Consider the following 16,750-nt stretch of genomic DNA (forward strand, 5'->3'; position numbering starts at 1 on the left):
AAATTATAAATATTTAACAAAGGAGAACTTTCTTCTCCGGTCATGGCCAAACAAAATGTATTCATGGGATGTGGGCATCGCTGGCAAGGCCAGCATTTATTGCCCATCAGTTTTATGAGCAGTAACGTGTGCTTTGCTAACTTTTAATTATGTGTAGATAGGAGAACACATAACAGATAAAGTTAGCCAGACAGCTGGAATTTATGGACACGTTTGTGTAGTTCAATTAAAATTCCAACCTTGACGAAAAGTGATCTATTGATTGGTCAGAATGCCTCAAGTATGCTTTAGTGCTGATAGACTGTGCCATCCTTAAAACAAAAACTATCAGCTGTCTAGAACAGTGTATAGCAGTATGTAAAGAAAAAAAGACTTGCATCTCTATTGCACCTTTCATGACTTCAGGACATCCCAAAGCGCTTTACAGCCAATGAAGTACTTTTTGAAATATTGTCACTGTTGTAATGTAGGAAACTCGGCAGACAATTTGCGTACAACAAGCTCCCACAAACAGCAATGTGATAATGACCAGATAATCTGTTTTTGTTATGGTGATTGAGGGATAAATATTGGCCAGGACACCGGGAATAACTCCCCTGTTCTTCTTCAAAATAGTGCCACGGGATCTTTTATGTCCACTTGAGAGAGCAGACTGGACCTCGCTTTAACATCTCATCCGAAAGACAGATATAATCTAAGACTTGACCCAGTTGGTTCAGTTTGTAGATATATAGGACGAGGGCAAAAGAATAAGCACACGCAAGGCGTTAATGGGAAGTGGTATACAGTCGGGAAGGAGTGGCCCTGGGAGTCCTCAACATTGACTCCGGACCCCATGAAGTCTCATAGCTTCAGGCCAAGCATGGGCAAGGAAACCTCCTGCTGGTTACCACCTACCACTCCTCCATGTTGAACACCACTTGGAAGAAACACTGAGAGTAGCAAGGGCACAGGATGTACTCTGGGGGACTTGGCTCGGTAGCACTACTACTGGCCGAGTCCCGAAGGACATAACTGCCAGTCTGGGCCTGCGACAGGTGGTGAGAGAACCAACACGAGGGAAAAACGGACTTGACCTCGTCCTCATCAATCTACCTGTCGCAGGTGCATCTGTCCATGACAGCATTGGTAGCAGTGACCAGCGCACAGTCATTGTGGAGATGAAGTCCCATCTTCACCCTCCATCATGTTGTGTGGCACTACCACCGTACTAATTGGGATAGATTCAGAACAGATCTAACAGCTCAAAACTGGACATCCATGAGGCGCTGTGGGCCATCAGCAGCAGCAGAATTGTATTCCAACACAATCTGTAACCTCATGGCCCGGCATAGCCCTCACTCTACCATTACCACCAAGCCAGGGGACCAACCCTGATTCAATGAGGAAGGCAGAAGAGCATGCCAGGTGCAGCACCAGGCGTACCTAAAAATGAGGTGCCAACCTGGGGAAGCTGCAACACAGGACTACATGCATGCTAAAAAGCAGAAGCAGCATGCTATAGACAGGGCTAAGCGATCCCACAATCAACGGATCAGATCAGAGCTGCCACATCCAATCATGAATGGTGATGGACCATTAAACAACTAATGGGAGGAGGAGGCGCCATGAATATCCCCATCCTCAATGATGGTGGAACCCAGCACGTGAGTGCAAAAGACAAGGCTAAATCGTTTGCAACCATCTTCAGCCAGAAGTGCCGAGTGAATGATCCATATCAGACTCTTCCTGAGGTCCCGAGAAGCCAGTCTTCAGCCAATTCAATTCACTCCACGTGATATCAAGAAACAGCTGAGCGCACTGGATACAGCAAAGGCTATGGGCCCCGACAACATCCCAGCTATCGTGTTGAAGACTTGTGCTCCAGAACTAGCCGTGCCTCTAGCCAAACTGTTCCAGTACAGCTACAACACTGGCATCTATCCGACAATGTGGAAAACTGCCCAGGTATGTCCTGTCCACAAAAAGGACAAATCCAATCTGGCCAATTACCGCCCCGTCAGTCTACTCTCAATCATCAGCAAAGTGACGGAAGATGTCATCGACAGTGCTATCAAGCGGTACTTACTCACCAATAACCTGCTCACCGATGCTCAGTTTGGGTTCCGCCAGGATCACTCGGCTCCAGGCCTCATTACAGCCTTGGTCCAAACATGGACAAAAGAACTGAATTCCAGAAGTGAGGCGCGAGTCACTGCCCTTGTCATCAAGGCAGCATTTGACCGAGTGTTGCATCAAGGAGCCCTAGTAAAACTGAAGTTAATGGGAATCAGGGGGAAAACTCTCCACTGGCTGGAGTCATACCTGGTGATTGAAGGTCAATCATCACAGCCCCAGGACATCGCTGCAGGAGTTCCTCAGGGCAGTGTCCTAGGCCCAACCATCTTCAGCTGCTTCATCAATGACCTTCCCTCCATCATAAGGTCAGAAGTGGGGATGATTGCACAGTGTTCAGTGCCATTCGCAACTCCTCAGATAATGATGCAGTCCATGTCCGCATGCAGCAAGATCTGAACAACATTCAGGCTTGGGCTAATAACTGGCAAGTAACATTCACACCACACAAGTGGCAGCCAATGACCATCTCCAACAAGAGAGAGTTTAACCACCGCCCCTTGACATTCAACAGCATTACCATCGCCGAGTCCCCCACCATCAACATTCTGGGGGGGTCACCATTAACCAGAAACTTAACTGGACCAGCCACATAAATATTGTGGCAACAACAGCAGGTCAGAGGCTAGGTATTCTGCGGCGAGTATCTCACCTCCTGACTCCACAAAGTCTTTCCACCATCTACAAGGTACAAGTCAGGAGTGTGATGGAATCCTCTCCACTTGCCTGGATGAGTGCAGTTCCAACAACACTCAAGAAACTCGACACCATCCAGGACAAAGTAGCCCGCTTGATTGGCACCCTATCCACTACCTTAAACATTCACTCCCTCCACCACCGGCGTACCGTGGCTGCAGTGTGTACCATCTACAAGATGCACTGCAGCAACTCGCCAAGGCTTCTTTGGCAGCACATCCCAAACCCGTGACCTCTACCATCTAGAAGGACAAGGGTAGCAAGCACATGGGAACACCACCACCCGCAAGTTACACTCCATCCTGACTTAGAAGTATATCATCGTTCCTTCATCGTCGCTGGTCAAAATCCTGGAACACCCTCTGTAATACCATCACCACACGGACTGCAGCGGATCAAGAAGGTGGCTCACCACCACCTTCTCAAGGGCAATTAGAGATGGGCAATAAATGCTGGCCTTGCCCATGAACAGATAATAAAAAAAACTCGCACCCAAGTCCCATTCACCCATCACCTCTGTGTGACTTCCGGTCCAGCAATGTCTGAATTTTAAAATTGTCATCCTTGTTTTCAAATCCCTCCTTGCCCCTCGATACCTTTGTAACCTCCTGCAGCCCTACAACCCTCCAAGATTCTCTGCGCTCCTCCAATTCTGTCCTCTTGTGCATCCCTGATTTTCATTGCTCCACCACTGGCGGCCGTACCTATAGCTGCCGAGACCCTAAGCTCTGGAATTCTCTCCCAAAACCTCTCCGCCTCTCTCTCCTCCTTTAAGACACTCTTTAAAATCTACCAGTTTGACCAAGTTTGGTCGCCTGTCCAAATATCTCCTTAGGTGGCTCGATGTCAAAACTTGTTTGATAACGCTCCTGTGAAACGCCTTGGGACATTTTACTACATTAAACATGCTGTATAAAAACAAGTTGTTGTTGGAGCAGGAAACATCTTCAAACTCTAAACATAAATCATTTTTACTAACACATGTTGCGTTGCACTGGATGCAGAAACCGAGGGTTGCTGCTTAGACTTTTTATCCAATCCTGTGGCTACCAGTCGTAACAGGAGTCGATATTGTTCCTTCTCATTCTTCTCTATGCTCTGCAGAGAGAAAAAGAAAACTTTTTTTTTACTTCTGGAAATTCACCCCAACCCTGCAATTCCTGAAGGTGCTGACTTGTTGGAGGACAATTGTGGTTCCATTTTTCATTTGTGAGCCAAGATATCATCATCCGCAGACTATTCAACCATAGGGCACGTCACAGCTGAGCCCAATGTTGTCCTCATCAGACATCCATACAGGCACATCAACAGCAAGGGGGGGGTGGCAGGAGGGGAGGGGGCGGTGGTGTGACTGGATGGCAATCAGGAACAGGGACCAGGGCCAGTTTACCCTCTCTAACCCAGGGGTGTTGCCACCAATTGTAACATCTGGCAGCTCGCAACTAATTCAGATCAGCCCAGGGATTGAGCTTGGGACCTTCCCAATCTGTACAGCTCAGCTATTCAGTGCCTCAGACTGAGCCACTCTAGTACTGGAAATGAAATAGGAAATGCACACCTCATCAGTCAACAGCTGAAAGAGAAGGCAAGTTTATCCAGGGCTGTATGCAGGGGGGCAGGGGCACTTTTGTCTCCTTTCTCCCCCTTGCTGTGCTCAGCTGAGACTTTCCAAGTTCATATGAAGAAGCTCAGAGGATCAAGGCTTTGGCTTAGTGGGAGCAGTCTGAACTCGGAGTCAGATGGTGCAGGGTTTGAACCCACTCCACACAGCACTGGTGAGTGGAGACCACAGCTCCGGCTCAATGTCCAGTGGGATACTCACATCTGGCGGGTGTGGGTGGTCCCACCCTCCCTCATCGTATGGCTAGTGGGAGCCTGTGAAACTCACTCGCCGTTCAGGACTGACCACTGTCAGCTGTGCGGAAGGAGTGGTCACGTTGCGGCCAGTCAGACTGTTAATCAGCCTGGGCCCATCCACGTTCTGGATGGAGAGCGGGGAGCAAGCGGTTCTGCATGGACAGTGGGGGGTGGGGGCTCTGGGTGGAGAGCAAGGGGGGGGGGGAGGGGGGGCGGATGGAGAGCGGGGGGGGAGCGGATGGAGAGCGGGGGGGGCGACGGAGAGCGGGGAGCGAGCGGTTCTGCATGGACAGTGGGGGCTCTGGATGGAGAGCAAGGGGGGGGAGGGGAGGGAGAGCGGGGGGGGGGCGACGGAGAGCAGGGGGGGGGGGGCGGATGGAGAGCAGGGCTGGGTCTGACATGACTCGTCCTTCAAGGCAACATTCCCAGCCCTCACTCTGGTGAAGTCAAAGTACCGCTCACGACTGCATAGGATTACACAGGATATACGGCACAGAAACAGGCCATTCAGCGTTTATGCTCCACTCGAGCCTCCTCCCGTCTTTCCTCATCTAAATCTATCAGCATAACCCTCTATTCCCTTCTCCCTCATATGCTTCTCCAGCCTCCCCTCAAATGTATCTATACTATTCGCTTCAACCACTCCCTGTGGTAGCGAGTTCCACATTCTCACCACTCTCTGGGTAAAGAAGTTTCTTCTGAATTCCCTATTGGATTTCTTGGTGACTATCTTATATTGATGGTCTCTAGTTATGCTCTTCCCCACAGGTGGAAACATTCTCTCTGTATCCACTCTATCAAAACCTTTCATAATTGTAAAGACCTCTATTAGGTCACCCCTCAGCCCTCTTTTTTCAAGAGAAAAGAGACCCAGCCTGTTCATCCTTTCCTGACAGGTATACCCTCGCATTTCTGGTATCATCCTTGTAAATCTTCTCTGCACCCTCCCCAGTGCCTCTATATCCTTTTTATAATATGGCGACCAGAACTGTACGCAGTACTCCAAGTGTGGTCTCACCAAGGTTCGATACAGGCTTAGCATAACTTCCCTACTTTTCAATTCTATACCTCTAGAAATAAATCCTAGTGCTTGGTTGGCTTTTTTTATGGCCTTGCTAACCTGTGTCGCAACTTTTAGTGATTTGTGTATTTGTACTCCTAGATCTCTTTGTCCCTCCACCCCACCCAGACTCGCACCCTCCAAGTGATGTGACCTCCCTATTCTTCCTACCACAATGTAATACCTCACATTTATCACATAATTGCTGAACAAAAACCTAGAAGCTGCATGAAGATGTGCTGTGTCTGATAAATTTAAGAACATAAGAACATAAGAAATAGGAGCAGGAATCGGCCATTTGGCCCCTCGAGCCTGCTCCGCCATTCAATGAGATCATGACTGATCTTCTACCTCATCTCCACTTTCCTGCACTATCCCCATATCCCTTGTTTCCCTTAATATTCAAAAATCTATCGATCTCTGTTTTGAATATACTCAACATCTGAGCCTCCACAGCCCTCTGGGGTAGAGATTTCCAAAGATTCACTCTGAAGAAATTTCTCCTCATCTCAGTCCTAAATGGCCGACCCCTTATTCCAAGTCTGTAGCCCCTGGTTCTGGACTCCCCAGCCAAGGGAAACATCCTCCCTGCATCTACCCTGTCAATCTCTGTAAGAATTTTGTATGTTTCAGTGAGCCCACCTCTCATTCTTCTAAACTCGAGAGAATATAGGCCTAGTCTACTCAATCTCTCCTCATAGGACAATCCCCCCATCTCAGGAACCAGTCTGGTGAACCTTCATTAGGGAGACCAAAACTGTACACAATACTCCAGGTGTGATCTCACCAGGGCCCTATATAATTGCAGTAAGACGTCTTCACTCTTATACTCAAATCCTCTTCTAATCAATACCATTTCTTTCCTAATTGCTTGCTGTACCTGCATGTTAACTTTCAGTGATTCGTGTACAAGGACACCCAGGTCCCTCTGAACACCAACATTTCCCAATCTCTCACCATATAAAAAATACTCTGCTTTTCTATTTTTCCTACCAAAGTGGATAACTTCACAATTCTCCACATTATATTCCATTTGCCATGTACTAGCCCACTCGCTTAGCCCATTCATAGCCCCTTGATGCCACCTTGCATCCTCCTCACAACTTACATTCCCACCCAGCTTTGTATCATCAGCAAACTTGGATATATTACATTTGGTCCCCTCATCCAAATCATTGATGTAGATTGTGAATAGCTGTGGCCCAAGCACTGATCCTTGTGGTACCCCACTAGTTACAGTCTGCCAACCCGAAAATGACCCGTTTATTCCTACTCTCTGTTTTCTGTCCGTTAACCAATCCTCAATCCATGCTACTATATTACCCCCAATTCCATTTTGTTTAATAACCTCTTGTGTGGCACCTTATCGAATGCCTTCTGAAAATCCAAATACACCACATCCACTGATATCCCCTTATCTATTCTGCTAGTTACAACCTCAAAAAACTCAGATTTGTCATACACGATTTCCCTTTCATAAGTCCGTGTTGACTCTGCCCAATCCTATTATTATTTTCTAAGTGCCCTGTTACCATGTTCTTAATAACAGATTCTAGCATTTTCCCTGGTCTGTAGTTCCCCATTTTCTCTCTCCCTCCTTTCTTAAATAGTGGGGTTACATTTGCTACCTTCCAATGCGCGGGAACCGTTCCAGAATCTATGGAATTTTGGAAAATGACAAGCAATGCATCCACCATCTCTATAGCCACCTCTTTCAAAACCCTAGGATGTAGACCATCAGTTCCAGGGGATTTATCAGCTTTCAGTCCCATTAATTTCTCCAGTATGATTTTTTTATTAATACTCATTTCTTTCAGTTCCTCATTCTCGCAAGAGCTTTGGTTCTCCACTATCTCCGGGAAGTTTTTTGCATCTTCTTCCGTGAAGACAGACACAAAGAGCTGGATTTTGTCAATGGGGACGTGATGGAGGTGGGACTCCCACTTTTTGGGTTGTAGTCCCGCCTCCATCAATTTGTGGCCAAACCACGCTATTTTCCCCAGCGGGCTTAGCAGGCCAATTAAGGGACACCTGGTTACTGTTGACGTCAGTGACTGACATTTCATCTGTCAAGAGCTTTTGACAGATGAAAAATCAGCGTCTGACAGCTCTGTGAAGCTGTCAAACACTGACAATCTGTCTTCTAACTTGAGTCCTTCTACTCAGACTCAGTTAGAGATCTCTCCAGACCAGAAAGCAGAATGCTGCAGCTTTTGACATTTCAGCGGCCATTCTGCTTTCTGTGCCGGTGAACTGAGGGACTCCCGAGAACTGAAGGAAGGAAGCCTGCAGGAGAAAGTAAAGATAAGTAAAACTTATTAAAACACTTTACACTTACCTCACACACTTACCTCTGCACACTAATTTGGTTAGCCCAATCTATATGTAGATTAAAGTCACCCATGATAACTGCTGTGCCCTTCTTGCACGCGTCTCTAATTTCCTGTTTAATGCCATCCCCAACCTCAGCATTACTGTTTGGAGGTCTGTACACAACTCCCACTAATGTTTTCTGCCCCTTGGTATTTCTCAGCTCTACCCATACAGATTCCACATCATCAGAGCTAATATCCTTCCTTACTATTGTGTTAATCTCCTCTTTAACCAGCAATGCTACCCCACCTCCTTTTCCTTTTTGCCTGTCCTTCCTGAATATTGAATACCCCTGGATGTTGAATTCCCAGCCTTGGTCACCCTGGAGCCATGTCTCCGTAATCCCAATTATATCATATCCATTTACATCTATTTGCGCAGCTAATTCATCCACCTTATTACGAATGCTCCTCGCATTAAGACGCAAAGCCTTCAGGCTTGTTTTTTTAAAACTCTTAGTCCTTTTAGAATTATTATTTACTGTGGCCCTGTTTGATTTACACACTTGATTTCTCTGCTTTCCACTTTTGCTTTTCTCCTTCCGGTCTTTTGCTTCTATCCTTGCTTCCCTTTCCTCTTTCTCCCTGCACAGGTTCCCAACCCCCTGCCATTTTAGTTTAAACCCTCCCCCAGAGCACGAGCAAACACTCCCCCAGGACATCGGTCCCGGTCCTGCCCAGGTGCAAACCGTCCAGTTTGTACTGGTCCCACCTCCCCCAGAACCGGTTCCAATGTCCCATGAATTTGAATCCCTCCCCCATTCACCATTCCTCTAGCCACGTATTCATCTGAAATATCCTTCTATTTCTACTCTGACTAGCACACGGCACTGGTAGCAATTCTGAGATTACTACCTTTGAGGTCCTATTTTTTAAATTTACCTCCTAACTCCCCATATTCAGCTTTTAGGACCTCATCCCGTTTTTTACCTATTTCGTTGGTACCTATATGCACCACAACAACTGGAGAGGGAGAGGGGGGCGGAGGGAGCGATATCGAGGGGGACGGAAGGTGGGGGGGGGGGAAGGGGAGGGGGAAGGAGGGCGAGGGAGGGGGGGGACGGAGGGCGAGGGAGGGGGGGACGGAGGGCGAGGGAGGGGGGGACGGAGGGCGAGGAGGGGAGGGCGAGCGGGAGGAGGGCGAGCAGGGGAGGGAGAGGGGGAGGGGGGACGGAGGGCGAGCAGGGGGACGGCGAGCGGGGGGGGCGGCGGGCGAGGGAGAGGGGGGGCGGCGAGCGAGGGAGAGGGGGGGCGGCGAGCGAGGGAGAGGGGGGGCGGCGAGCGAGGGAGAGGGGGGGCGGCGAGCGAGGGAGAGGGGGGGCGGCGAGCGAGGGAGAGGGGGGGCGGCGAGCGAGGGAGAGGGGGGGCGGCGAGCGAGGGAGAGGGGGGGGCGGCGAGCGAGGGAGAGGGGGGGGCGGCGAGCGAGGGAGAGGGGGGGCGGCGAGCGAGGGAGAGGGGGGGCGGCGAGCGAGGGAGAGGGGGGGCGGCGAGCGAGGGAGAGGGGGGGCGGCGAGCGAGGGAGAGGGGGGGCGGCGAGCGAGGGAGAGGGGGGGCGGCGAGCGAGGGAGAGGGGGGGCGGCGAGCGAGGGAGAGGGGGGGCGGCGAGCGAGGGAGAGGGGGGGCGGCGAGCGAGGGAGAGGGGGGGCGGCGAGCGAGGGAGAGGGGGGGCGGCGAGCGAGGGAGAGGGGGGGCGGCGAGCGAGGGAGAGGGGGGGCGGCGAGCGAGGGAGAGGGGGGGCGGCGAGCGAGGGAGAGGGGGGGCGGCGAGCGAGGGAGAGGGGGGGCGGCGAGCGAGGGAGAGGGGGGGCGGCGAGCGAGGGAGAGGGGGGGCGGCGAGCGAGGGAGAGGGGGGGCGGCGAGCGAGGGAGAGGGGGGGCGGCGAGCGAGGGAGAGGGGGGGCGGCGAGCGAGGGAGAGGGGGGGCGGCGAGCGAGGGAGAGGGGGGGCGGCGAGCGAGGGAGAGGGGGGGCGGCGAGCGAGGGAGAGGGGGGGCGGCGAGCGAGGGAGAGGGGGGGCGGCGAGCGAGGGAGAGGGGGGGCGGCGAGCGAGGGAGAGGGGGGGCGGCGAGCGAGGGAGAGGGGGGGCGGCGAGCGAGGGAGAGGGGGGGCGGCGAGCGAGGGAGAGGGGGGGCGGCGAGCGAGGGAGAGGGGGGGCGGCGAGCGAGGGAGAGGGGGGGCGGCGAGCGAGGGAGAGGGGGGGCGGCGAGCGAGGGAGAGGGGGGGCGGCGAGCGAGGGAGAGGGGGGGCGGCGAGCGAGGGAGAGGGGGGGCGGCGAGCGAGGGAGAGGGGGGGCGGCGAGCGAGGGAGAGGGGGGGCGGCGAGCGAGGGAGAGGGGGGGCGGCGAGCGAGGGAGAGGGGGGGGCGGCGAGCGAGGGAGAGGGGGGGCGGCGAGCGAGGGAGAGGGGGGGCGGCGAGCGAGGGAGAGGGGGGGCGGCGAGCGAGGGAGAGGGGGGGCGGCGAGCGAGGGAGAGGGGGGGCGGCGAGCGAGGGAGAGGGGGGGCGGCGAGCGAGGGAGAGGGGGGGCGGCGAGCGAGGGAGAGGGGGGGCGGCGAGCGAGGGAGAGGGGGGGCGGCGAGCGAGGGAGAGGGGGGGCGGCGAGCGAGGGAGAGGGGGGGCGGCGAGCGAGGGAGAGGGGGGGCGGCGAGCGAGGGAGAGGGGGGGCGGCGAGCGAGGGAGAGGGGGGGCGGCGAGCGAGGGAGAGGGGGGGCGGCGAGCGAGGGAGAGGGGGGGCGGCGAGCGAGGGAGAGGGGGGGCGGCGAGCGAGGGAGAGGGGGGGCGGCGAGCGAGGGAGAGGGGGGGCGGCGAGGGAGAGGGGGGGCGGCGAGCGAGGGAGAGGGGGGGCGGCGAGCGAGGGAGAGGGGGGGCGGCGAGCGAGGGAGAGGGGGGGCGGCGAGCGAGGGAGAGGGGGGGCGGCGAGCGAGGGAGAGGGGGGGCGGCGAGCGAGGGAGAGGGGGGGCGGCGAGCGAGGGAGAGGGGGGGCGGCGAGCGAGGGAGAGGGGGGGCGGCGAGCGAGGGAGAGGGGGGGCGGCGAGCGAGGGAGAGGGGGGGCGGCGAGCGAGGGAGAGGGGGGGCGGCGAGCGAGGGAGAGGGGGGGCGGCGAGCGAGGGAGAGGGGGGGCGGCGAGCGAGGGAGAGGGGGGGCGGCGAGCGAGGGAGAGGGGGGGCGGCGAGCGAGGGAGAGGGGGGGCGGCGAGCGAGGGAGAGGGGGGGCGGCGAGCGAGGGAGAGGGGGGGCGGCGAGCGAGGGAGAGGGGGGGCGGCGAGCGAGGGAGAGGGGGGGCGGCGAGCGAGGGAGAGGGGGGGCGGCGAGCGAGGGAGAGGGGGGGCGGCGAGCGAGGGAGAGGGGGGGCGGCGAGCGAGGGAGAGGGGGGGCGGCGAGCGAGGGAGAGGGGGGGCGGCGAGCGAGGGAGAGGGGGGGCGGCGAGCGAGGGAGAGGGGGGGCGGCGAGCGAGGGAGAGGGGGGGCGGCGAGCGAGGGAGAGGGGGGGCGGCGAGCGAGGGAGAGGGGGGGCGGCGAGCGAGGGAGAGGGGGGGCGGCGAGCGAGGGAGAGGGGGGGCGGCGAGCGAGGGAGAGGGGGGGCGGCGAGCGAGGGAGAGGGGGGGCGGCGAGCGAGGGAGAGGGGGGGCGGCGAGCGAGGGAGAGGGGGGGCGGCGAGCGAGGGAGAGGGGGGGCGGCGAGCGAGGGAGAGGGGGGGCGGCGAGCGAGGGAGAGGGGGGGCGGCGAGCGAGGGAGAGGGGGGGCGGCGAGCGAGGGAGAGGGGGGGCGGCGAGCGAGGGAGAGGGGGGGCGGCGAGCGAGGGAGAGGGGGGGCGGCGAGCGAGGGAGAGGGGGGCGGCGAGCGAGGGAGAGGGGGGGCGGCGAGCGAGGGAGAGGGGGGGCGGCGAGCGAGGGAGAGGGGGGGCGGCGAGCGAGGGAGAGGGGGGCGGCGAGCGAGGGAGAGGGGGGGCGGCGACGAGGGAGAGGGGGGGCGGCGAGCGAGGGAGAGGGGGGGCGGCGAGCGAGGGAGAGGGGGGGGCGGCGAGCGAGGGAGAGGGGGGGCGGCGAGCGAGGGAGAGGGGGGGCGGCGAGCGAGGGAGAGGGGGGGCGGCGAGCGAGGGAGAGGGGGGGCGGCGAGCGAGGGAGAGGGGGGGCGGCGAGCGAGGGAGAGGGGGGGCGGCGAGCGAGGGAGAGGGGGGGGCGGCGAGCGAGGGAGAGGGGGGGCGGCGAGCGAGGGAGGGGGGGGCGGCGAGCGAGGGAGGGGGGGGGGCGGCGAGCGAGGGAGGGGGGGGGCGGCGAGCGAGGAGGGGGGGCGGCGAGCGAGGGAGGGGGGGCGGCGAGCGAGGGAGGGGGGGCGGCGAGCGAGGGAGGGGGGGGCGGCGAGCGAGGGAGGGGGGGCGGCGAGCGAGGGAGGGGGGGCGGCGAGCGAGGGAGGGGGGGCGGCGAGCGAGGGAGGGGGGGCGGCGAGCGAGGGAGGGGGGGCGGCGAGCGAGGGAGGGGGGGCGGCGAGCGAGGGAGAGGGGCGAGCGAGGGAGAGGGGGAGGGCGAGCGAGGGGGAGGGCGAGCGAGGGAGAGGGGGAGGGCGAGCGAGGGGGAGGGCGAGGGAGAGGGAGGGCGAGCGAGGGGGAGGGCGAGCGAGGGGGAGGGCGAGCGAGGGGGAGGGCGAGCGAGGGGGAGGGCGAGCGAGGGGGAGGGCGAGCGAGGGGGAGGGCGAGCGAGGGGGAGGGCGAGCGAGGGGGAGGGCGAGCGAGGGGGAGGGCGAGCGAGGGGGAGGGGGAGCGAGGGAGAAGGGGAGCGAGGGAGAGGGCGAGCGAGGGAGAGGGGGAGGGCGAGCGAGGGAGAGGGGGAGGGCGAGCGAGGGAGAGGGGGAGGGCGAGCGAGGGAGAGGGGGAGGGCGAGCGAGGGAGAGGGGGAGGGCGAGCGAGGGAGAGGGGGAGGGCGAGCGAGGGAGAGGGGGAGGGCGAGCGAGGGAGAGGGGGAGGGCGAGCGAGGGAGAGGGGGAGGGCGAGCGAGGGAGAGGGGGAGGGCGAGCGAGGGAGAGGGGGAGGGCGAGCGAGGGAGAGGGGGAGGGCGAGCGAGGGAGAGGGGGAGGGCGAGCGAGGGAGAGGGGGAGGGCGAGCGAGGGAGAGGGGGAGGGCGAGCGAGGGAGAGGGGGAGGGCGAGCGAGGGAGAGGGGGAGGGCGAGCGAGGGAGAGGGGGAGGGCGAGCGAGGGAGAGGGGGAGGGCGAGCGAGGGAGAGGGGGAGGGCGAGCGAGGGAGAGGGGGAGGGCGAGCGAGGGAGAGGGGGAGGGCGAGCGAGGGAGAGGGGGAGGGCGAGCGAGGGAGAGGGGGAGGGCGAGCGAGGGAGAGGGGGAGGGCGAGCGAGGGAGAGGGGGAGGGCGAGCGAGGGAGAGGGGGAGGGCGAGCGAGGGAGAGGGGGAGGGCGAGCGAGGGAGAGGGGGAGGGCGAGCGAGGGAGAGGGGGAGGGCGAGCGAGGGAGAGGGGGAGGGCGAGCGAGGGAGAGGGGGAGGGCGAGCGAGGGAGAGGGGGAGGGCGAGCGAGGGAGAGGGGGAGGGCGAGCGAGGGAGAGGGGGAGGGCGAGCGAGGGAGAGGGGGAGGGCGAGCGAGGGAGAGGGGGAGGGCGAGCGAGGGAGAGGGGGAGGGCGAGCGAGGGAGAGGGGGAGGGCGAGCGAGGGAGAGGGGGAGGGCGAGCGAGGGAGAGGGGGAGGGCGAGCGAGGGAGAGGGGGAGGGCGAGCGAGGGAGAGGGGGGAGGGCGAGCGAGGGAGAGGGGGAGGGCGAGCGAGGGAGAGGGGGAGGGCGAGCGAGGGAGAGGGGAGGGCGAGCGAGGGAGAGGGGGAGGGCGAGCGAGGGAGAGGGGGAGGGCGAGCGAGGGAGAGGGGGAGGGCGAGCGAGGGAGAGCGAGGGGGAGGGCGAGCGAGGGAGAGCGAGGGAGAGGGGGACGGCGAGCGAGGGAGAGGGGGACGGCGAGCGAGGGAGAGGGGGACGGCGAGCGAGGGAGAGGGGGACGGCGAGCGAGGGAGAGGGGGACGGCGAGCGAGGGAGAGGGGGACGGCGAGCGAGGGAGAGGGGGACGGCGAGCGAGGGAGAGGGGGACGGCGAGCGAGGGAGAGGGGGACGGCGAGCGAGGGAGAGGGGGACGGCGAGCGAGGGAGAGGGGGACGGCGAGCGAGGGAGAGGGGGACGGCGAGCGAGGGAGAGGGGGACGGCGAGCGAGGGAGAGGGGGACGGCGAGCGAGGGAGAGGGGGACGGCGAGCGAGGGAGAGGGGGACGGCGAGCGAGGGAGAGGGGGACGGCGAGCGAGGGAGAGGGGGACGGCGAGCGAGGGAGAGGGGGACGGCGAGCGAGGGAGAGGGGGACGGCGAGCGAGGGAGAGGGGGACGGCGAGCGAGGGAGAGGGGGACGGCGAGCGAGGGAGAGGGGGACGGCGAGCGAGGGAGAGGGGGACGGCGAGCGAGGGAGAGGGGGACGGCGAGCGAGGGAGAGGGGGACGGCGAGCGAGGGAGAGGGGGACGGCGAGCGAGGGAGAGGGGGACGGCGAGCGAGGTGTTGGTAATGATTCTGCTGTTACTATTTACAGCTCCTCTAGACCTTTATTTTGTTTGTTTAGTTGACCCATTACCACCACTTTTGCCTTGTACCATCATCCCTTTTGTCATTTAATCACTCCTGCCCTCCACCCTATCACAGAACTTCCCCATCATTCTTTCCTCATCCCCTTTACTGGCTTAAAACCTGCTGCATCTCTAACTTCTTCCAGTTCTGACGAAGGGTCATCGACCTGAAACGTTAACTCTGTTTCTCTCTCCACACATGCTGCCTGACCTGCCTAGTGTTTCCAGCAATTTGTTTTTATTTCAGACTCATTGCTCACCTCTTTCACGGTACAGTGTTGGCTCCTGACATTTTTCCTGATCGGTGACGGCGTTGATGGAAGGCTACGGTACTCTAGAGGAAAATGCTGCTGCTCACTGGTTTCTCCTGGAAGCTCACAGAGCGTTCTGTTAGGGACATATACTGCATGATAAAACACCATTCCCAATTCACCTCTGTGCATTTGTACACTGTAATACCACTCCCTATCCGCACACATCAATAAAGGAAGCACTTTCTTGCTTTTGACATGTGCCTTTGTAGACCCAGCAGGATTGCCCTTACCTCCCAAATGTTTGTACGCCCCTTTGGAACAATGTGTCCTGAAGTACCAGCAATAGCTCCTCCAATGGTCGAGTTGGGAATGGGAGGATGCAACTGATCGTAAGTCTGTGCGAAGTTTGGTACTCTCAGACAGGGAGCAATTGGGACGCTAGAATTGGCCTCAGAACGCAGCAGGAGTAAAATCTTTCAGAAGGGGGGAAAAAGAACGGAAAGGTTTGACAAAAAGGTCCAGTTTGTTTAAAGTGGAAGGACAGTCCAGCTTACTTGCTTCCCTTTACATTTTTTTTAAGGAAAAAAAAAATCCACTTATGCAAATTTTGTTTGCGATATTTTTTGTTTTAAATTAAATTATCTAAGCTTCAGGGAGATATGCGAAGAGCTCATCCTCTTCCCTGCTCCATTATGACACTGAGGAAAAGCTTTCCCATTTATGCTAGAGCGGCTCCACTGGAATCAATGGGCCTCGAGATGTCACTCGCCCAAGAGCCTATTCAGAATCACAGGACCCAGGGAGACTACAGCATCCACTGGAGCAGTGTTGTCCAATAATTAGCCAGTGTGGCTAACTAGGAATCCAGATGTGATTAATTGCATTTTTAATTAGTAAATAAGAATGTAGACACTATTGTTGGGCTCGTGATCGCAATGCTCATATTCGGACGGCTGCATGCATGTGTACTTTAACCTTTTTGTGCGCTTGTTGATAAAATGGTAAGACGAAAAGTAGGGTGTGCGAGTATTTTTGATCACTGTGAATGCTTTACTTCCTTGGTTACTGGTTATCCGATAAAATATGTGCAACACAGGTGAAAACATCAGACATCAGCACCATGGAAACACCAGCAACATTGTATGGAGAGAGCAGCTGTCATCCTGGTCAGCTCGAGCAATCGGAATAACCACTCCAGGCCAGCAGAAGAAAGCAACCCAACCAATAACAAGCAGCTCCAACAGGGCACATCTTGGCAAACAACAAGCAGCATCCAACCGTGTTCTTGATGGAGAGCAGGGGCGGGGTCTGGTGTGCCTCGTTGTGCAGGTCAACATTCCCAGCACTCACTCTGATGAAATTTGTTAAGTTAAATATATGCATGCAGTACATTTACCTGTATTGTGTGTACGGTGTTGCCACTAAAATTACCCCATGTGGCTAAAACGATGTCACTGTAGCCACACTCGTGGCTTGTCAGCGATTTCTACTGGACAACACGGCACAGGAGATATGGAGTACAACATTCCTGAAAGTTGGGTTTTCCCCCCCAGAATTTTTGTTCCATAGACAATTGGGATCACCATGAATAAAACCTTCTCTTCCAGATGTTCCATCCGCTTTTAAGTGTGCATTTAAGTATTCCATTAACAGGCTTACCAGTTCTGACGGGAAAGTGATCATTGTAAGCAAGAAAATTAATATATGCTAGTCGAGCTCCTGTGGCATTACACATGGGGTCGCAAGATTGAAGGGCGGACGATAATTGAACCAAGTTTTGCAGACGTAATTCAATCTCCATTTTAAACTCATA

The 16,750-nt window shown here is 57.9% G+C and overlaps 1 protein-coding gene across 5 annotated transcripts in view; it reads right to left on the reverse strand.

Moving 5' to 3' along the window:
- The window catches only part of LOC147119925 (sentrin-specific protease 2-like), a 116,853-nt gene that overhangs the window by 87,098 nt on the left and 13,005 nt on the right, over positions 1 to 16,750 (reverse strand). For 4 of the 5 annotated variants that reach the window (XM_085985319.1, XM_085985317.1, XM_085985318.1 and 1 more), the window contains exons 6-7: positions 14,944 to 15,070; positions 3,791 to 3,909 (exon numbers count right to left, since the gene is read on the reverse strand). In XM_085985319.1, the coding sequence (XP_085841445.1) occupies positions 3,791 to 3,909; positions 14,944 to 15,070 (246 nt within the window). Of the gene's footprint in view, positions 1 to 3,559; positions 3,574 to 3,790; positions 3,910 to 14,943; positions 15,071 to 16,750 lie in introns of all 5 variants that reach the window. The other variant, XM_085985322.1, reaches the window with a different exon arrangement.

This window comes from Somniosus microcephalus, chromosome 4 (genome assembly GCF_052327205.1).
Source record: "Somniosus microcephalus isolate GS21.2 chromosome 4, FLI_Smic_1.0, whole genome shotgun sequence".
Classification (NCBI taxonomy): Eukaryota; Metazoa; Chordata; class Chondrichthyes; order Squaliformes; family Somniosidae; genus Somniosus; species Somniosus microcephalus.